At 38.6% G+C, this 22,908-nt stretch overlaps 1 protein-coding gene across 6 annotated transcripts in view; it reads left to right on the plus strand.

Moving 5' to 3' along the window:
- The window catches only part of PSD3 (pleckstrin and Sec7 domain containing 3), a 593,519-nt gene that overhangs the window by 460,018 nt on the left and 110,593 nt on the right, over positions 1-22,908 (plus strand). For all 6 annotated transcript variants that reach the window (XM_079143340.1, XM_079143339.1, XM_079143341.1 and 3 more), the window contains one exon: positions 11,049-11,092. In XM_079143340.1, the coding sequence (XP_078999466.1) occupies positions 11,049-11,092 (44 nt within the window). The remainder of the gene's footprint in view (positions 1-11,048; positions 11,093-22,908) is intronic.

Here is a 22,908-nt window from a genome sequence, read left to right on the forward strand (position 1 = left end):
ACACAGGTCAGAGAATAATATTACATATGCTGAAGAATACTCTGGCAGTTAACCTTTCACCCCTGTATGGAAGAAGGTATTTACTAAGACTCTAATTGCATAAACCTCTGAGCTTTCAGGCTCTTAAGAGTTTCTGCATTAAATCACATCCACATAATGTTCTAGGACACTTTTTTTTTTAATTTTTACAGACTGTGTTTTGATTCAGTTTTTAATGTCTACTTAAAATGCTCCATTGGTTGCCCAACATGCACAGAATAAACCCCTACTATGCTGAAAAATTGAAAAGTCCCGTATGACCACTTACCTATTTGCCCTCATGCATAGCACACCTGAGACAACTGTGTTCCCCCGCAACCAGCCTGACCTCTGTTACACAGGCCTACCCAGCACAGCTATTTCCAGGGACAGGTCACTCTGTCACTCACCTGTGCAAGGGTGCTCTTGTTATTCATGTCTTAGGTTTCCTTGTAGATCAGTTTTCTCTGACCAATCAGTCTGAGGCTGCTCTTTTGAGTTACATTATTTTAATTGCCTTCTAATAATTATTTGTTGGTCTACCAGAAAATGCCAGAATTGTTATTATCTGTTTGTTTTTTTAATTGCTCTTTCATCTGTTTCTCCTCACCTGAAAGCTGAGTTTTTCACATTGTTCCCCACTCAGTTCTTGGTTCCTAGATTAATGTCTGGCAGGTAGTAGGACTTAAGAAGTATTTTTTGACTGAGTATATGAATGAGTTAATGACTTTAAGAGAAGATATAAAAGTGTTAGAACTGTTACACTGTACTTACATTAGAAAAAACATGAATTATCATTGTCTAGTAATTACAAAATACTTTATACTATATTGTACTAATGCTGATAGAATACTATATACTATGCTAAGAAAAATGCATTCTAATAAGTAGTAATTATAAAAAATACCTTTACATTGACATGTCATGATAAAATATTCGTTCTGGTTATTGTACAATAGAACAATGCAATAAAGATGAGTTAAGGAGTGCCACGTAGGTCCTCCAGCCAGACAGGTCATGAAGAGTCAGTGGTGTGTTAAAGGAGAGTTCAAACTGCTGACCATCGATTCACGTACACTGCAATGGGAAGTTTTCTTAGCTGTGAACTTCAGATATCTTTCCCCGTGAAAACACTGGTTCTAAATAAACTAACAGGTCCCGAGCTGATATAACAAAGTAAAAGACTAAGAAATAATGTGGATAGCATTGTTTAATTTCATTGATTTCTTTTTTTTTTTTTAATAATAACAAGGCATTTATTGGTGTTGCAAAACTTGACACTAATGACATTAAGAGTGTGTGTCTTGTGTGTGTGCGTGCACACACACATAATGTGTACGTATGGTATCAGCATTGTGTTTAGGTAGGGAAGTTAAAAACCTGACTGGCTTGGGATTGATGTGTCTTCAGGTTCCAGCAGGGCTCTTCAGGTTCCAGCCCTGCTGTATGACCTTTGGCAGGTGACTCAGCTTTTATGAGTATTAATTATGTCATTTCTAACAAGGAAATAATAGCACCTTCTCATGTAGTTGCTGGGAAGATTCACTAAGATTGCATGAAAATAAATCTTTTACCCCAGTGCCTTATGTAGGCTGGCCTCATTGATAGTCACCACCAGTGGAATATCAACTGTTGGGAAATAGCTGGAACATCATCACAACGCCAGAAAAACCATCTGTGAAACATCGGCTGTGCAGAAGTTTGAATCATTAACTGCAGGTGCTGCTGTGTCTATTTAGTGATTCTTAACAGTTAATTCCCAATAGTTTTCTCATCCCATCTCTCTATGCAGCTCCAACACTGGTGTCCTGTTGGATAACAGATGTGTTCATCTGGCCCACAGTGCTTTTTTTCATCGTTCTTTTTGTTTACTAACCTTGAACAATTTGTGCTTCTAACTGCTTCTGAAAAGGAGTAAGAAGAGCAGTAGTAAAGTCGGACCCCACCTGGTTGGGATCAGGCCACAGCCAAGTGCTTTCCGGGCCTTTCATGGAACTTTCTCCAACTTCCTGGAGTCTCTGCCTGGCCTTCTTGACTCATTTATGTGATCTGCTTAGTCCTATAGATATTTGAGTGATAACTCGTCTGTTTTTGATGATGAACTGGCGTTTGGACTTGATAGTCAAATTGGTTCATTAGATGTTTGCAGTTTTAACGTGGGGATTGATTGGGAGGGGACACGAGAGATTTTTCTGTAGTTGATGTTGATATTCTCTAACTGATTTGGGATGTATAGGTAGGTGCATGTGTTGGAATTTGTTTAAAGGTACACTTAAGATTGATGCTGTTCACTTTATATCAAAATTCCTGTGATGTTCTTCATAGAAATGAAAAAGCAGTCATGAAATTTATTTGGAACAAATAAGAGGCCCAGAATAGCCAAAGGAAGCCTTAGTGAGAAAAGTGAAGCAGGAGGCCTCACAATACCACACCTTAAATTATACTATAAAGCTATAGTATTGGCACCAAAACAGGCATGAAGACCAATGGAATAGAATGGAAGACACAGAGACAAACCCACATAGTTGTCTCGCACTAGACAAAGGCACCAAAAACATACATTGGAGAAGAGATAGCCTGTTCAACAAATGGTGCTGGGAAAACTGGAAATCCATATGGAACAAAATGAAATCAGACCCCTGTCTCACCCTGCACAAAACTCAACTCACAGTAGAGCAAAGAACTAGGTATTAGACCAGAAACCCTGAACCTACTAGAAGAAGTATAGGCCAGACACTCCAACATGTCGGCTTAGGAACCCGCTTCCTCAACAAGACTCTTAAAGGAAGTCAGTAGAAGGGATGACAACAAACCAAAAGTTTCTTCACAGCAAAGGCAACAATCAAGACTGTGAAAAGACAGCCCGTAGAAAGGGAATCTGCCACCCACATAACAGATAAGACATCCATTTCCAAGATACAGAAAGAACTCAAAAGGCTTTAACACACACACACCCCAAAAAACCCAGTTAATAAATGAATAAAGGAGCTAAACAGTTATTAAAAGAAGAAATACAGGGCTGGAGATATAGCTCAGTTTGGAGAGTGCTTGCCTTGTGAGCACAAGGCACTGGGTTCAGTCCCCAGCACCACAATAAACAAACAAACAAACAAACAAATAAATAAATAAAAGAAGAAATACAAATGGCTCACCAATATTTGAAAAAAATGTTCAACTTCTATAGCAATTAGAGAAACACAAATTAAAACCACACTGAGATTCCATCTCTGTCCAGTAAGAATGGCAATTATCAAGAATACAAGTAAAATATCAGTGAGGATGTGGGGGGAAAGGTGCACTCATACGTTACTGGTGGGACTGCAAATTGGTATAACCACTCTGGAAAGCCATATGGAGATTCCTCAAAAATGTAGGAGTGAAACTCCAAAGGAGTTAAAGTCAGCATACTACAGTGACACAGCCATATCAATATTTATAGTAGCTCAGTTCACAGTAGCTAAACTATGAAGCCAACCTCGGTGCCCTTCAACAGATGAATGGATAAAGAAAATGTGGCTTATATACACAATGGAATATTACTCAGCCATAAAAAAGAATGATTTTAAAGACATTTTCCAGTAAATAATTGGATCTGGAGACTATCATTGCTAAATTAAATAAGCCAATCCCCCCAAACCAAAGGTTGAATGTTCTCTCTAAAATATGTGGCTGCTAACCCACAGTAAGATGGCCAGGAAAAGAACAGAAGTTTGTAGATTTGACAAAGAAGAATGGAGGGAAGGTGGGTGGGGATAGGAAAGACAGTGGAATGGATCTGGCATAACTTACTTATGTACATATGTGAATCCATCACAGTAGATCTTAATATTGTGTATATTCACAAGATTGGGATCTTAATTGAAATGATTTATCTTCCATGTTTCTGTAAATTCATCAAAGTAGATTCTACTGTCATGTATAACTAAAAACAAATAAAATCTTAAAAATTGTATCTGGAAAAAAATCAGTAAACATCGATGTAAAGTTTATAATATCCATACTAAAGTGTGTTTAGAGGTAAAATGAATCAAAGAATAAGATATAATGATGTGAGTTCAATGAGTAGTGATAAACAGGTATTACAACAAGCATAGCTAAAGCTGAATTGTAAATATAGGTGATGGGTATGTCAGTGTTTAAATGCACAGTTCATTCAACTTCTCTGAAATTATAGGGAAAATACATATGTTTCAATCCTAGGAATCTATCCTATAGAAATAAGTCTCAGTCCATAACAAAATGAATAAGTATATTAAAACGTGCATTTGTTCATTTACAGGAGCTACATCTGGGGTTTGGGACTCGATAGCGATGCTACCAAAAATTATGGCCAAAAGAAAATAAAAAATAAAAACTTCAGTGAGAGTCACAGGGAAAGGGAAGTGAGTAGAGATTTGGCAAAGAACTACTAGTTTGTGAATTTGGGTGATTTCTAAGTAAAATCATAGACTGGTAGATCAGCAAAGGGGTCAAGAAAGGTAACCTTATGTCACCCTTTCACACTGCTTCTGAAGAAAATGGGAGGTAGGTAAATTAAGTGATTTGTCTTCAACAAGCAAGGGTGGGCACCCGCCCTACCTCTCTGAAAATCTTAACTTCCTCAGCTTGAATCTGTTTTCTGTCAAATTTTTTTTCTGAAGAAAATATATATGCTGTCACATATTAAATATTGTGTGCGAAAATATCTTGTATATGATGTGTAGAGAGTAAAAAATGAGTCGATTCCGATAGGTGACTAATTTCCAGCGAGGTGAAGTTCAGCCAGGGTTAGAAGCACATTTCGTATTCCTTATATAAGAGACCCCTGAAGGCAGAACCGGGTCCTCGGTACCTGGCGTAATGCCTCCCTAGCCTCTAGGATATGTTCAGAAATGTTTGTCACATGGTGAGTTGTGCATATTAATTATACTTCAGATTCTCTTTCATTGAGATAAGGGCTTTTAAATTAATTTTCCCGAGTCCATTATGGATTTGTGGTGATGCCTCCTTCTGTGGTCAGATATTCCTGCAGGTGCTGAGTTTGTAAGTGCCCGACATCACAAGGGGAACTTAACTGTCCAGGACATAGACTTTGGCTCTGTTTACATGGTGGCTGTATCCAAATAGCACATCTGACTGTAAATATGGAAACACACAAGCCACATTGAGACATGCTTCTGTCACCCTGAACGAGAGCCAAAGAGCTGAATGCCCCCGAGGTGGCTTCTGAATACGTGGGTATGGGGACCCACGCAGCTTAAAGGAAGTCCAGTCTAGAAGGTTCTCTTTAGTCAGTCCTTCTCCCCGAGGTGGATCTACCTGTGAATGCTCTCAGGTTCAAAGCTCAGGGCTGTTTTTCCTTTCTCACTTCTGTTTGACAGTCGCTTTCTGCCAGTTAAAAAAGAAGGGTAAAAAAAGTGCGTTAAGGTCTTTGAGATTTTCTGAGCAATGTGACATTGTTCTGGTAACTAGTTTTATCATCGATTTTTAACCAACACATTTTCCAAGCATGTTTCTCTCTCTCTCTCTCTCTCTCTCTCTCTCTCTCTCTCACTACTGCCAGAGTGGGACACACGTAATTCTTCACTTAAAAATCGGCTTGCTCTCAATATCTGCCTGAACCAGTGTTGCATTTGAAAAAGGGACCTGTGTTGTTGGTGCTCTCATAGGTCTTGGTACAAATTCCACTGTGGTCACCGTCAGTTTCACTGAAGGTGGAGGCTGTCTTGTATCCTCCACATTTCTCAAAATGAATCAAAGACCACAGAGGATGAAATCCTTTGAAATTTAGAGATGGTTTAACTAAGATGCACGAATTCCATCAACTATGCAAAATGTGCTTCTGGAGAGACAGAGACAGAGATGGCTGGTTACACAATGCATGGTGATGGAGAAAAACCTCAGAGCCTGTGTGGGCTGGCAGTGATGGTGCTAAGCTTTGAATAAAATTGCATTCTATCGTCGAGAAGCAATCAAAAGTGAGGAACAAAGGCTCAAAAGTAGATTTAGACCAAAATATCTTGGTCTCTGTAATTTAAGCAATTTACTTTGCTTTCTCATTCTTAAAAATGATGATCTTGAAATCTGAAGAATCGTTCTGTTCCGTTTGGTTATCAGTGGCGGTATAAGATCGTTCTCTAGCTCTTGGGTTAAGTTGCAGAAATCTAAGTTAGAGAATAAATTGGTAAACCCACGAGGGGCAGCGATTTTAACCGTGGCTTCTTCTCAGAATCACATGCGGAGCTTTAGAAAATGATTCCTGCATAGATTCCTCACCTAGGGAGCTGGTTCGTCGCTCGGGGGCAGGACACGGTGATCAATATGTTTTAAAGTTCCTTAACTGATTCTGGTGTGTACCCTTGTTAGGGGGCGCAGCTTAAGAACAGACGAATCACTGCTGAGAAGTCCACATTGGAGAGTCTTTATTAAGCCAGCCGGCTGACTGTCTCACACAATGCCCCAAAAAATGGCTATGGGGAGAACAGCCCCGACCACAGGGTTGTAGGGGTTCTTATACCAAAAATCACATCAATCATAAGTATCTGTTGGTATGATTCAAAATTACAAACTAACATCATGAGATCATCGACAGAGAGGGAAGTGGGTCAAAACGACCCTTACCTAGGTACAAACTAAAGAATGGTTACTAACATCCACACAATTACCGTTCACATGGTACATTGTTTAGGAGCAATAGGAAGCAAAAGAGAGCAATTTTTCATTGCATAACAATTGTCATTTTGTATTGCTAACCATGTCATGCTAAGTAACTGATGCTGGGCACAGAGGCAGGGTGTTCCCATGGGAGAAGCTTATTTCCTACATAACATGGAGTTTTGGAGCAAAATGGAGTCTGTCCAGTCATTTCCCCCAGAGTCTGTCCTGTAACATTCCTACAGAGCCAGATCTGTCAACCCATCACATCCTTATTCTTTCAAATGAGATCGCTGTAGTGAAGGACTGTTCTGTCCAGGGGTTGACCCCTGAGTTACTTCTGAAAATCAACCTCTGACCTTCATTTCTCAGATATCTGCCTTTCACTTTGGCCCTGGGGTATTACTTTCCTGTGGCTGCTGTAACAAATGGTCATAAGCTTGGCACCTAAAAGGAGCAGAAATTCATTCTGTAGTTTGTTGATAGTAAACAAGAAAAAGACCAGCTGGGACTGCAACTCAGGCAAAGGAGCTGTGCACGTTTTACATGCTCAAGGCTCTGGTTTTAGACCCCAGCACCAAAAATAAATAAATAAATAAATAATAAATAAATGTTAATTCATGCTGGGCTTCATCTTCCTCATGTATGTAAGGAAGTCTTTGTTTCATGAGCTCAGGCTCCTTTAAGCTGTATAATTCCATTGTGTTGTTTTTTTCCCTTATCAGAAACAAGTGGTGAAGTTAACAGATGCAAGAGTTAAGGTGGCTTATAGATGAAGTTAGATGATGAATATCCGTGGTGTCAATTTGTGCTATTAATTTTTTCTAGTAGGGCTGAATAGATAAAAAATTAGGAAGGCTTTGCAGTCTGGGAAGGTTATGTTAATGACTAGATCAGCAGTACCCCTACCCTCAACCCCATTAACAGGTTCCCAAAATGCTGGACCGGATCATAGGCCTCATCACCTTGCACACGGACTGGTCCTCAAGAGGAGAGGTGCTCCAAACCACAAGAGTGAGAATCTCTACCTGGGCCTTTTCATTCTGGAGCTGAAAGAAAGAACTGTTTTCTCTTCTTGAGAGACGCAGGGCATGGATAGGCATTGCCTATAGTGGACGGTATCTTGTGTTATAGAGAAATGAGGACAAGACCTGTCTGAGAAGGGGAGAGAGCGAGAGCTTTGAATCACTGCATTCCTCAGGCCAGCTCCATCCATACCTTCCTGTGATTTGGCTACATAAACTAGTTTTGGTATCTGGCACTAGAAACTAAAAGAAATCTTAATTCATACTTGGGATGTCAGTGTGGAGAAGTCCGGGTAGGATTGGTCAAGAGTTGCATAGTGTGCTTTCAGGTACGACAGAAAGACAATACAACAAAAAAGTTGAAGATAAAGGTCGAGTGTCCATCATCTGGAATGCATGGTACCAGATGTATTTCAGATTTCACATTTTTTCAGATGTTGAAACATGTGCATATGCATAATAAGATATCTTGGGAGTGTGAGACTCTAGTCTAACCATGGAGTTTATTTGTTCTATATACACCTTATTCACATAGCTTAAAGGTAAATTTAAACAATATTCGTAAAATTTTGGGTATGACATAAACCAAGTTTAGTAGTGTGGAATTTTCCCTTTTGTAGTATCATGTTGGTGCTCAAAACATTTCAGATTTTGGAGCATTTCAAATCTCTAAGTATTTTGGATTTGGAATTTTCAGAGTAGGAATGCTCAACCTGTGTTAATAAGACAACTTGAAGTGATAGATCATATGGTGAATCATGAAGTCCAGGCTGCATGGAAAAGGAAGTGATGACTGCTGAGTAGGAGGTAAAGACCCATCATGGGAACTCAGTTTCTAACTGGGCTGGGTATAAAAGCACCGAACCTGTGACCCGGGTCTGTAAATTTTAACTGCTTTTGCAAAACATCTTCATTTTATTACTGTGGTATGTATACACAATGGAATATTATTCAGCCATAAAGAAGAATAGAATTATGGCATTTGCAGATAAATGGATGGAATTGGAGAATGTATGCTAAGTGAAATGAGCCAATCCCCAAAAAACCAAAGGCCGAATATTTTCCCCGATAAGTGGATGATGACACATAATAGGGGGTGGGGGTGGGAGGGTGAGAGAAGAATGGAGGAACTTTAGATTATGTAGAGGGAAATGAGAGGGAGGTAGGGTATGAAAAATGGTGGACTGAGACAGACATCATTACCCTGTGTACATGTATGATTACACAAATGGTATGAATCTACATTGTGTAGAAATGGTATGAATCTACATTGTGTACAGCCATAGAAACAAAGAGTTGTATCCCATTTGTGTATAATGATTCAAAATGCAGTCTGTAAAAATAAAAAAAAAGGGATAATGTATGTTAAAAAAAAAGGAATGACTCATCATAAAAGAATCAGGAAAAATTCCTTTGCAATTTTTGATTGTAAAGGATAGGGTAGCATCTACCTTTTTAGATTTGGCATGCAACCATAAGAAGCTGATTTTATATTACAAACCCAGGGCAAGGACTTGACCTACAAGTCTGTTAAATTTAATGAGAGACTTTATTGTTAGAGTTTTGTTGTGAGATATATATGACTGATTGAATAGCAACAGTTTTTTTAACATGTAGTTCCATTTTTCTTTAAGCAAATATCCTCAAGGGCAAAACAATTTGAGAAGAAAATGTTGGAGGACAGAATTGAATGTGTTAGAAAAATTTTAGATGCTCAGATATCATTTTTAAACTACCTTCATGAACAACTTAAAATGAAAAAGTCTGTGCCACATGGTGAATTACCCTGGGTGATACTGAGTATGCTAGTGTATAAAAACCTTCAGTGATCTTTCTCTTTTTAATTGCAGTTTCCCAGCCCATTATTACTGGTGGTTCAAAATGGCTCAGACAAGTAATAGAATCCATTTAAAAGGCATTTGTCCAGCAAAGTCCTGTGACACTCTGCACTTCCTAAGTGTTCATCTTCATGAGACATGAGCTGTATCACAGGCTTTTGGAGTTCTTTAGTAAATTTTGAGTTCTTCACACAGTGCATCTCATTTATAGTGTGTTCTTTGCACCTTGATTTATCCTCTGTTTTCATGTGATGGTCTCTCGTTGTCTGAGGACACACCCTTTACAGTGTCCTCAGAACAAAAAAGTGTGTCCTGGTTTTTATTCACTATCACAGTAGTCAGTAGTTAAACCAGCTGTTCGCCACACTGGAGAACTTCCACATTACCTGTCAAAATAGCGTTTAAGGATACATGTATCAAGCCTTAAATAGTAGGAAACCTGTAGCTTGATTACATTTGTACTAAATCTGGAAGTGTTTCGATGAAAAAGGAATTCACTCCTTGCGCAGTCTTTCTGTTTACGTAGTGGATACCCTGGGATGAGACATATCAAGAGGCAGAAGATGGGAATTCAGAGCATTTCCACCTCTGCTGTGCTGCTGGGCAGCTTCTGAAACCTGCCTTTCCTCACGTAAAAGAAGAGGATTTGGATGGCATCTGATCCCCTCTTTCTTCCAACCTCAAAATCTTTGCCAAACCTGCAAGCTCCAGTGGGTCCAAGCCCTTAGAGGAAAAATGTTCCAGGATAGTAATAATATTATACATACAGTTCTTTTCAGTTTAATTTGCTGTTGCGGTTTTACCTCTTAGCATTGCACTTGTGTTTTTTTCCTTATAAAATCTCATTCAAAATTTAAAGCATTTTCCTGGTAGTCGTCGTAGTGGGATAAGTTGATTACCAGGACTTTATGTGCAATGCTGGGGCTGGGAGAATCAGGCAAGCTGTCTTATACTGACCTGACGTGGTCGTTACTGTTACCGAGACCCTCAAGAAGCTTTCTGTTCCCTCTGCCACCACACACAGGCACCAGTATGGTACTCACTTGACTGCAAAGCAGAAGTATATCATTAGAACAACAAGAGCTGCTTAAGTCATTGGTATACAAATGCACTTCCATATCTGGCTTCATTCCCCTTCCATGCATCTTATTAAGTTGCCTTGGAAATCTTCCATCAGTGAAAAAGAATCCAAGTACCACAAATATTTGTCCAAATTAATGGAATTGTAAGGCATATTTTGAATGAGTTTAATTTTAATCATATCCTAATTTTACTTAGTAATACATCTTCTACATTGTGAAAGTGTCTGTTTCATAAAACTCTGCTCACCTTGTGCTTATTTGCCCAATTTATTTATTCCTCACCTTTCCAGAGCCTGGACAAGGGGCTCCAAGGCCCATCCTGTCCAGATGGTTAGACTGGGAAAGGAGTGAAGGAGTTACTTGCAGACTCAGTAAAGCTTTGGTCATTTGCTGAATTCAGAATATGGAACAGAATAAAAACAATAAATCATTCTTATTTTTTCTCTTTACAGGCTCTGTACAACTCCATCAAGAATGAGAAGCTTGAATGGGCAGTGTAAGTATGCTGGATGTCAACCTTTTAATAATGAACTACTCCCTTTCTTTCTTACTGTCTTTCTTTATGCCTTGGAGGTGATTTTAGAGGGACATTAAATATGCATTGCCAGCTCTCATTTTACACTAAGTGTCTTACCTACTTGGGTAAAACCTAAATAAGCAATGAGTGATCTGTGGATTTTTTCTTATTTGTTATCCTCTTGGTATGCCAAATGCTCCTATTGCTTTTAATCTGGTTGCTCTATCTGTGCATAATTTTATTTGTGTGTGTGTTTATGTGTATGTATATGTAACACATATACACACTTTACTTTTTTGCATTCCTGGGAATTAAACCCAAGACCTCACTCATACTCGGCATGTACTCTACCACTGAGCTGTGTTCCCAGCCCCAATTAATTATATTCTTAATGTATCCTTTAAAAATAATATTCTGAAAGAAAATTCGATGAAATTACATTTATTTCAAGACCCAATACATAGAATTTTAATTTTTGTTCTCTCCTTCCTATCGTCATAGATCAAGACTTCCCAATCCTATTTCCTATGAAATCATCATACAAGGACAAAAAGAAACCATTATCATACAACCACAAAAAGAAAAGCATTCTCTGAATAGATAAGCTTGAGAAATGAAGAATTAAATAAAGCTTTTGTTTTTTTTTTAGTTTCAAACCTTCTAGGAGGCTTACACAGTGCCATTGTATATTATCAAGAGGAGTAAAGTTTCTATGTTTCCTGAATCTATTTGACAGTAAAAATGTAGTTTTTTGAGGTTACCGATTTTGATGAATAGTACCACAGATATGTTAACTTTACATAAATTTACAGTATCTCTCTTTTAAAATTTTTATTAATCACTACAACAGTTGAATTGTTAATTTTAAAAATTGTTAGGGAAGAATGTTCACTGAATCATTGATCAAGTTATTGAGATATTAGGTCAAAATGTGTCGATAATATAAACGTCAGGTAAATTCTATTTTTTATTTTCACTATGGTAAATTCAAATGTGTATGTGTGTGTGTACATGTGTGTATTTTTTTTTTTTTTTTTTTTTAAACCATGTGGCCTAACAATCTGCCGTGAAGTCAGGTTTACAGAATCCTAACTTGGGTGATGGATCTTGTTGTTTTGCACTTGTATTTTTGTGGAAAATGGTTTAGCAGCTGACTACATCTCATATTGAATATGCTAGAGTTAATTTTTGAAAAAGTAAAGGCCACTTGAATTAAACTTCTACTAACTGCAAAGTTCTATGGCACTATTTTAAATTAAGGAGTCAAAGTTTAAGACTTGAATATATGCATGTATAATGGCTTATATATCTGTGTTTATACATGATGAGACTCATTTAAAGACAGTGTACCACTTCAAGGAAAGCTCAAGACAATTAAGAATTTATGGTGTAAAATCCAAGATGATAATTGTTTTGGATTTATCTCTCATAGATGAATGTAGGTTTCCCAGAAAAATTTTGTGCATGACATATGTAGAATCTTGCTGAAATGCTACAGGCATATCTTGACCTATGCAGAATATGCCCTCAAGAGAAAATGCATAAAAATGAAGTAATTGTAAATACATTCACACCAGTGTGAATATTTTCATACCAGCAAGTGAACATTTTGAGGATGGTTTTACGAAATTATTTTACAAAGCAAGTATTATGCTCCTGAGAATCTGCTTTCTAAATCTTGATTTTCTTAACACATTGAATTTGTTTCTGTGAGTTTTATTAATGTGTTTATGTGCAGTTATGATTTGATGCAAGAAAGCTTTATCTTGGGTCCTGTCCAAGGGGCCAAGGGATGGGGGGTAGTTTATGCAAGAGCTGAGTTCTTCTGTGACCCTTTGTCAAGCCAGCAGAGCACATTTTTCAGGAGCCCCTCTTCCAGAGTCAGATAGATGTGAGTTTGAGTTCCAGCTTTGCCATGTGTTAGCTGGGTCACCAACCAAGTTAGCTTCTAGGCCTCAGTTTCCCAGTCTGTAGAATGGAGCAGTTACTGAACTTCAGGTAACCAACAGTGTGACACTGAAATGTTCTAAAACACTAAACGTAAAGCAAGTTATTTTTTTATGTTTGATATCGAATTGATTCCTAATGCTGTAGAAAGTCCCAGTTTCTATTTCTGAAATCTCTCATTCATATGCCTATTCTTATGCTTTTATAAAGAATAGGATAAGGCACTATAGTAGTTTATCATTTAATTAATTTTCTTTACCTATAAAATGAAGAGATTGGATGAAATGATCACAAGTAACCTTTCTGGTTCCTGTATTCTCTAAGTTCCTGAATTTTTACTATACATAAAAGTTTCCTCCAGCACAGCCGTATCTGGTGGAGATAAATCTATGGTTCAAATGAGCATGTCACTAAAAGTTTGATCCTTGTCCCCAATTCCAATCCAATAACAAGGGCATAGTTTTGAGAAACAGGCTAAAGAAGCTTTACTACTTGGCTAGCAAAGAAGAAATAGAGAGAACTCCTCTCCCAGAACTGTGATTCTGCCCATCAGGGGAACAGTGGAGCTATAAAGCTCTAATAAATAAATAAACAAATAGGAGATTCAAAGACTACCTTCCAAGTGTTCCCTGGCAGGGGAGGATGTGGGGGTGGGGGCGTGGGGGGTGTTTTACTTGTTAATTTGGGAATTAGTAATTTCTTAGATCTTCTGGAGACATCTCTGAAGTTTGAATTATTTGCTTCCTATGCTGAGTGAATGTTCAAAGACAGATAATTCAGCCTAGGATGGAGAAGAAAGGTAATCCTGTTTCCCCTGAGATGAGGGAGGGGAGGAGAAAGAGACACTTCTGTTTTTAAAAAATAAGCCACAGTGGCAGAGCAGCAAGGGCTGTTTGCAAAGCATCAGCATGGAGAGAATTCTGAGTTAAACAAAAGTTAAACAGATTTCTTGGTTCCCAGGTGAGTCAGCCTTTAACAATCTGGTGCGCATTTTAAATTTTGACAGGAGATGAGGGACCAGTACCCTGGCTTTATACATCATGGAGTCTGCTTTGATCACAAAGGCACTTTCTAACATCCACTAAAAATCATGGTCTCTAGAACACACTCCAGGGGACACCACTGTTTATCAGTTTGTGTGCTCTTATAGATCAGGAGCTGCGCTTTTTCCCTTTTAAACATGTATGTGTGTGGATATCATCATAACACTGTGTCCTGGGACCTCTCCAACCACTCTCCCTCCAGCTCTTTTCCACCTGGTACCCGTTCATGTTGGTACCTCTCCGAGATCAGTGCTTTGGATTGTTTTCTCTCAATGTAGTCTTTCTCAGCAACCCCATTCAGTCCTGAAACTTCCTCTGCCATCTCTATAAAACTTCTCCTAGGTAAAAATTCAGCTCTGATCTCTTCCCCGTGTTCCAGTACAACATGTGCGTTTTCTGGGGGACACTTTTGCCAACACTTAGCAGTCATCGTCTGTCTCCAAACTTTGGGTTCTCCGTTCCTGCTAGCCAGTGTTTTCCTGCTTACCTGGTTTTAGTCCCTGTCCTCTGGGACTTGACTCACACTTTTACTGCTGAAGTGGCTCCAGTGCACATCCCTTCTCCTCCTGCTGCTGCCATTAATACTTCTTATTTTTTCAGGCACTTAAACTTGCCTGCTAACAAGTACCTCGTTACCCAGTCTCTTTCCTTTAACCCCTTTGAAACATTCCTGTGCTGTAAAGGTCAATTACACCCTGCACACTTGGCCTGTAATCTGTTTTATTCCCCATTACTGTCTTCACACCATCCTCATTGCAACCTGACTGCCAGTAGATACAGTTCCCTGTGCTTGTCCTGTGGCTTCCTGGCCATTTCCATGGAGTGACCTCTACTTGCCATCTGTCCCTACCATCCCTTACAGCCCGGTTTATGTTATACCCATTCCTTGAAGTCTTTCCTAATCTCGCCAACCCCAATCATCTCAGTCCTTAAACATCCCTTTTACTTTACTTGATGACATCAGTTTTACTTCCCATTATAATTCTTTATCATACTCAACAGACTGTTAAGTTCTTGAATTGACTCGGGTGCATCATTTCCTTGATCTCCTCCTTTACTTCAGATACGTAGTGAAGATCCATAATAGTAGAACAGCTAGGTATGTAGTTCTGGGTATGAGCTGGGTTGAGTCCCTAGCATGGGGGTTAGGGGGGTGTATAGAAAACATTTTAATGATACTCAAGGATTGCATTTTTGAAAAATAAGTCTACAATTATATAGTTTATAGTTATAAGAAAAGATGCTGCTGTAGCTAAAATATGTAGGATTGAATGTATTTACATGGGAAGTATCTTGATATTGACTTTAGAATCTTTGAGCAAAGTGAGTTATAGACCCATGGAACATTTTAACTGAGGGACCTTCGAGGACTTTGATTCATTGACTTACTAAGTTCCAGGAAGCTCTAGGATTCTAGGAATGTCCCAGGGTCCTCCCTAGTGGTGTGAGTGAAGGGAAGGGAGAAAAGGAGAGGGACACAGTTTTGTCTTCCACACATCATGTCTGTTTCAAGTGACCAACATGGTTCCATTTTTATCTTTTTAAATATATGTAATTAAAGTTGCATTTAATAATTATTTTTAAAGTACTTGAACAAAAAAAAACCTTTTTTTTTTTTTAGGAAAGTACTGATCTAGTCCAGTGTCCTCATTTCATATGTGAGGAAAAGTGAAATCAAGAAACGTTCAGCTGGTCCAGAGATGTACAACTAGTAGTGACAAAGCCAGGATTTGTTTCCCTGGTGTCGTACTTGGCTCCCCAGGGCTGCCCCATGTTGCCTGCCTTCTGTAGCCACCTAGTAGTGTGAAGGCTTTGAAGAGTAGGGATGGGGTCTGGAGTGTTGTGCCAGCCCATGATAGAGTGTAGACCAGAGGTTTATACCAGTGCCTTGGTCTCACTAACAGCTCATGGAATTGCTGCGAAAGCGTTCCCCCTGCAGGCAACTTAGGCAGTGAGGTTCCCGCATGCGTCCCAGATCCAGGTGTGAGTAGCTCTGTCCCTAATGAGAACACAGCATGAAAGAAAGGGGAGGACAATATAAAGACAAAAACACAGAGCTTTGGTGCTAGTGCAGTGAGGCACCTGACGGGCAGAGACCAGCTCCCTCGGGTTGGACACGCACCAGTTCTCTTTCCAAGTCCCTTTGCACGATGGTTCATTGTTCACAAAGCATCTGTTGAACCACGTTCAACTGTGAAGCATGCTGGGCGTTAGGGGAGAACAAAAGTGTAAATGGCGTTAAGGCATTTTCCTTGGAATTAAGGTCATTTAAGTATATAATGTAGACATGGTATTTAAAACAAAAAAAACAAAAAAGAGGACTCTCTGCATGGGGTAGGACAAGGTAGATAAAATAGGAGCTTATAATTGGCTTAGAGTTGTTTCAAATTTAGCTGGATTTTCAAAGATTATGACACAATGAGAAAGTAAAATAAATGCAGCATTATTATTCTTTAGGAAGGTTAATGAGCATCCTACCTTTTGACCTCCATATTTACTGCTGCTTCTCTACACAGCAGTTGTTCAAAGTCTACAAGGAATTTCCCTTACCCTGGTTTTCAAAAAATAACAATAATGGAACTTCATGTTTCTGGACTCACTTTAAGGCCCAGTGAAGCTGTTTCTACGTAGTCAACCCGGAGTTCCACCCACACTCACATGCTCTCGTGTTTCCCTTACAACTGTGCTGGTCTTGCTTATTGGTTACACATTTGCTCCTTTTAACTCTGAATAAGCATTTTACAACCTTGCTTCATGGAATAATCTTTATCGTTTCATATTGCCCAGAAACTCATTTTTCACCAAGAGCATTGTAAAACCCTTGTGGCCTTTGCTTCTAAATTAAACTGTTTCCTGTCTGCCCACAGTGAAATGTCCTGGTTAATTAGGCATGGCGGTAACACATTAGGCTCTTTTTGTCCCTCTGATCATGCATTCCAGTAGCCTTCAGCTTTAAAAGTGTGGTTCAGATAGCAATGGTTTGTTGTTTGGTGTCTTCTATTATTTCTCTGTTGTAAATTTGAATCATGGTTGATCTTTTTAGGAAATCTGAGCTGCCCATGTAGTGGTTGATTCCCCGCCATTAGGCAGTAGAGAAAACATCAGAGATTTCCTCCACTTCTTTCGACTGAGATTGTGTGTGTGAGAGTGTATATAGGTCTGTGTAGTTGGAGAGTTATAAAGGCAATGGAATAACTTTGTCTTCATCAAATGCAAGGGTTTGAATTTGACATTAATATCTGCTTCCAAACTCTTTTTGCTGTGTGGTCTGTAAAAAGTCTTTGTCCAAGAAAAGCTTTCTTTTCATAGTTTACTTAGTATTAATTTTAATTTTATTTTCGGTAATAATGCATATTAATTAAATTGCAACCTCAGTTGTTGCTCTTGGGAAGTGGCCTTCCAGGAGGGACAAGAAGTTTTATTTTCACCCAGCAGTTTTGATTTGTTTTTTGTTTAGACTGATTTTGTTATACCACCTATAACTTGTGCCTTCCATGTAACTTAATTTGTTACCTTCTGTTTAAGTTCATTTTTCTCGTTCTTTTCTTCTGATATTCTCCCTGATTTTATTTTCCAACATTAGAATCATTCAGCAAAAAAAAAAAAAGTGAAATTCCTTGTGTGTACTTTTTAGGTTTGACCTTATCGCCTTTAGAAAAGTATGATTATTGTTTTTTACCTCAACCTTGATTTATTTTATTTACACACACACACACATGCACACACGTGCACACACCAAACACAGATAACTCATGGTAATTTCATTTTTTGAGAAAATGATATGAAATAATTTTATTTTCTTAATGCGTTGGTGAATCTAAATGTATGAAATTGCTTAATCAGAATTGTATATCTTAGTAGTAGATATAGGTAAATGAAGGAAGACTATCCAAACAAATTGTTTTGGACCAGGGCATGTATGTAAATATATTGAAACAAAAGTAAGTCTCATTTTAAATTTCAAAATAATCATCTATAGTTTGGTGACATTGACTAATGAGGAAACTAGGGCAAAGAGAAGTTGTAGATAGAGCAGATTCAGTATATTTATAGACAAAATTTTAATTTTTTTGAGTATGTAGGGAAAGAGATTAGGGGAGTTTGCATTAGGAGGTATTGGTAGAAAGAACAACATTAAAAATCATCAAAATTATCTTTATGAGATATTTGTCTACAAAGAAGGAATAAAATCCAGCTCCCCATTTGGGTGCTTATGCTATTAAGACATGCTTCGTTGATACATCTTCTGTCTCCATGAAATACTCAACATTCCCACTGGTGTTGCTCTGTTTAAACACCTCACATCCTTTTTTTTTTTTTTTTTTTTTGTGGTACTGCGGCCTTGTGCTTTTGAGGCAAGCACTCTACCAACTGAGCTATCTCCCCAACCCTCACCTCACATTCTTAACACAGCACATACTGCATCCTGCTGCGCTTTCGGTAAAATAATAATTCTAATGGTAATATTATCCCCACAAATTTAGAAGATAATTTTTATGAAGATTAAGGATAAATCGTGCACATGTAGTTTACATAGGTGATATTATTGATTTGATCAAATCTATAAATTCAGAGAAAGTACATGTAATATTAAAAAATAAAAGTATTGGGAAAAGGTCATAGTGATGAAAAAGTGACTGTCAACTTGAAGATTTTGAGCTGAAGATTTGGTACTACTTAAAATTTTGTTAGCTAGAAATTATGCTGGATATAGATCAGTCCCCTGGATTTTGGTGTTTCCTTTAAAGGAAGAAAATTTTCAAGATTTGGAATTAGAGAAAATTCCCTCATATAGTCCTATGAAATATACTTTTATTAAAAACCTGAATCATAGCTCCCACATAACATTTAATCTGTAAGTACTTGTTTTTCCTCAGTAAAAAGTATGTTTTTTTAAATATGCAGAACTCAGGTATATAAAAAGATATATACACACACACACACACACACACACACACACACACTCAGGTACATAGAAAGATTTGACACCCAGTTCTTTGCCTGAAAAACCACCTGACACTATCTCCCTCATGTGTGACATCTCTCAGTGATGAGATTGTGGTGAATCCTTAGATGTTTAAAGCTTTTATTATGAGAACAGTTTTAATGTAAAGATGGTAGTGAACATGATGTACTTTACAAATATTTTTACTTCACATTATCTTCAGCTTCAGAAGATAAAGAGCAGGCAGTTTGGTGAGCAGGTAGAATGTGGCTATACTGTCAGTAGCCTACTTCTAATGTAATTACAGAATCAGGTACAGAGAATTGTGGAGACTGGCTGTTAAGAAAGTCTTTTTCCTAATGATCACTTAGAATTTTATATTTTCTGCATCATTTGCTAAGCCTTTGGTGTTTGTTAAAGAAGATACAAGAAGAAAGACTACGAACAATTTCTAAATGACTTATAATCATGCAATGACTAATATAGCGCCTTGAATATTTTGGATAATATTTGTTTGGATCTCACTGAGCATTTGTGTAATTGTACATTTTAATTTGTACATGTGTGCATTTTCAGAATGTGAAAAAAATCGAACTACTCAGATTAATAATAATGAAGTTATTTTTTTATTTAGATATTTAAAAGTTTCCAGTAGATCTTTTGGAAACCCAGCATCTGGTTTGACCTCATTGTATTTCCAGAAAATTTTTTTAAAAATCCCTGTGTCCATAGTTGGTTTATCTTGGTTTTGAAAGGCACACAAGACTTGTTATACAGTCAGACTCTTTATTTAGAAAGCTGAGTTATGAGCCTACATCCTCCTCACATCTGACAGCACTCCTCTCGGTGTTAAAGGGCTTAACATTTTTAATAATCTCCTTTTTACATTTAAAATACTTATGCCAAAATAAGAAGTTTCTATAAAATTTTATATTTTCAGCAGAATTTTAAAATTTAACTACATGTTTTTTTCCTTTCTTTCTCTCTCTCTCTCTCTTTTTTGGGTAAGTGACAGAGACAGATCTATTTTAAGCTCATCCTGTCTCATGGCATAAAATGATGTAATATAATAGGAACCCCATGATAAGTCAGCACTTTTTTTTTTTTAATAAGTTCATGCTTCACTTCAGTTTTCAACAATCATCTGATCATGAATTTGAAATATCCACTTTGTGTTCTACTCCCATATTTAATCACCACATTTATTTATTTTATTTTTATATTGAACTGTCCAATTCCATGTTTTTTTAAAATAAATTTACAGTCATCTACTTACCACAATCCATCATCTCATTTCCATCACCCAAAAAAGATTCCTGCATGGAATTCAGCATTTATAACTGCTTTGTACATCTCTCTGTTGAGACTTACATTACAGTATTTCATAACAAAATGTATGACTTCTTATTATGTGTATTTCTCCTGCTGGATTATGAGTCCCTCCAAGGGTCTTTGCTGTCATATTGCTCCTGCCTAGCACATTGCCCAGAAGCTCAGAGCTTCTGATCACACTGGGCTCGCACCAAGTATGCCCTGAGGGGTACTATTTCTTAGGTGTGTTCCCTTCTTGCTGCCTGCCATACTGTGCAGACGTTCCTTTGGGTGACTCAGTGCCTATCAAAATTTTGAATGGGGAATGCCCTCCCCCTAGAAATCCTGTAAGGTGACCACTTAAAGTAAATTCTTACTTTCATAGATTCTCTCACCTGGCTAGACCTTGATATTCCACTGAGATTACACCTAGTCTTAGACGTAAAGGAAATTAAGTTACGAGGGGTCATGCTTAGAGGATCATGGTAGTTTGGCACCGATTCATACCCCATTCCCTTTGATGTTTTGGCCAGAAGAGGATGTACACAGAGCAAGTTTGGAGTCAAATGAAGTCAAGCATCACTTCTGTGACCCAAAGTGCAAGGTTCCTTCCCTCAGAAAGTTAGGTTGGAGAATGTGGTGGGGTGGGACCTGAGTGATCACTGGGCCTGCTGAACCCACCAGCTTAACTGGGTCAAGGCTGAGAAACCAGAACTAAAGGAGCAGCAGTGAGCCCTGTGCTGTGGATACCACCGTTTACCAGTGACAAGTCCTGCTTCCTCAGGTGCTGAAGTATAATGCCAGGGAAGCACGCGGAGGCAAGTGTAGAGTAGATGGTAAGAAGCTTTATTAAAGAAAAGTAAAAGCAGATTTCTCCCGGGTGGAAGAAGGGGACCCAAAGGCGGAATCCATGTGATGAGCAAATCTTATCCTTTTTATAGGTTTTATTCTCCTGTTCTTTCCCCCTTATCTCTTTCCTTCCTGCCTACATGACTAGGCCAGGTTTTGCAGTGAGAAGTGAATGGGCAGGGGGAGAGCCAAAGTGATTCAGCCAAGTAAGGGCCCAGGGGGCATTAATTAGCAGCTCCCTGCCTGCAGCCCCTGACAAGGACAGGTAAAGTTGGTAATCAGTGGGCTCCGGAGGTCCTTGACATTCCATGCTCCCAGGGGCAGTCTCCAACTTCCAGAGGCAGATGGCTTTCATGGCCTCCATTTCCTGGATCTGACTGGATCCCCTATTTCTACATTAACTGCCTGTCTCCAATTCTGGCTTCACCACCATGTTTGCCACATAGTAAGGCAATAGGGCAAGATTGCTTTGCCTGATACCAGCAAAGTGGGGGCCAGGGTAGAGTTCACTTAGTTTGTGAGACACTCAAAAGTAGGTTAGTGGGCGGATTTCTCTCCCTACGTAGAGAACAAAGAACAGGAGCTTCTTTGCAGCCCTCCATCTACTCCCCAAATGTCCTTCGTTTTGCTGTTGTGAAGGACATGCATGCCTGGTCTTGGAGTAGTGCTCTATGCCAGAGAGAGAAGAAGGCTTTTTGGTAGCATTTGGCCTAAACCTAGAGGCATAGGTTTCCATTTGGCATCAACTGCTATAGAGAAATATGAGATTTCCTGATCTTTTTGTGTGTTCATGCCTTGGTCAGTGTCTGCAGAATCCTACGATCATGGAATCCAGTTGATTCAAGGCAACAGTGAAGGTTCCATAGACCTTTTTTGCTCATCCTGGTCTCCCAGTCCCTGGACAGGCCTTCACGCCCTGTCTTTGTTAACCTTGGGCAAGCCTTCATTTTGTATGTGAGGAGACTTGGACCTAAAAAGGTGCTGTAGCTTACCTCGGCACAGAGGAGTGTGTGTGTGAACAGGTACTCAGACATGAATATCTTGATTTTTCTTCTCTAGAGTATACCCCCACTAGGAAATGATGAATTAATCAGAAGCAATGGCAATGTGATATCTAAATGAGTTAGTGTCACATGATTGCCTTAATAAAAATGCCATAAACTGGCTGAAAAAACACAGACTGATTGTCTCACAGCTAGAATCCTGAGGTCAAGGTGTGAGCCGACTTGGTTCCTTCTGAGGACTGTGAGGGTAAATGTCTCAGCCTCTGTGCTAGTGTCTGGTGGCTATAACTGTTCCTTGTTTTGGAGATGACATTCTCCCTATATCTTCTGCACATCTTTTTCCCTTCTCTGTATGTCTTATTCTCCAAATTTCTCCTTTTATTAAGGACCTCTGTCATAGGACCCACCTCCAATGACTTCCTCTCAGATTGATCATATTATTTCCAAGTAAGGTCATTTTCGTGCATAGTAGGGTTTAGAACTTCACTATCTTTGGGGGACAGGGGCAGGCACAGTGCACAGTTCAACTGATCACACTAAGAAAGACCAGAATAATAAAAGGAAAATGGGCAAGGTGGTGGAGTAGGAAGCTCTAGATCCTTCTGGTCTCATAGAAACTAAATAAATAATAATTAAGACTGAGTAAAATAAGTTCATCTAAACTAAAAGATCTAAAAACTAAAACTAAACTAAAAA

This window comes from Sciurus vulgaris (assembly GCF_902686455.1).
Source record: "Sciurus vulgaris genome assembly, chromosome: 5".
Classification (NCBI taxonomy): Eukaryota; Metazoa; Chordata; class Mammalia; order Rodentia; family Sciuridae; genus Sciurus; species Sciurus vulgaris.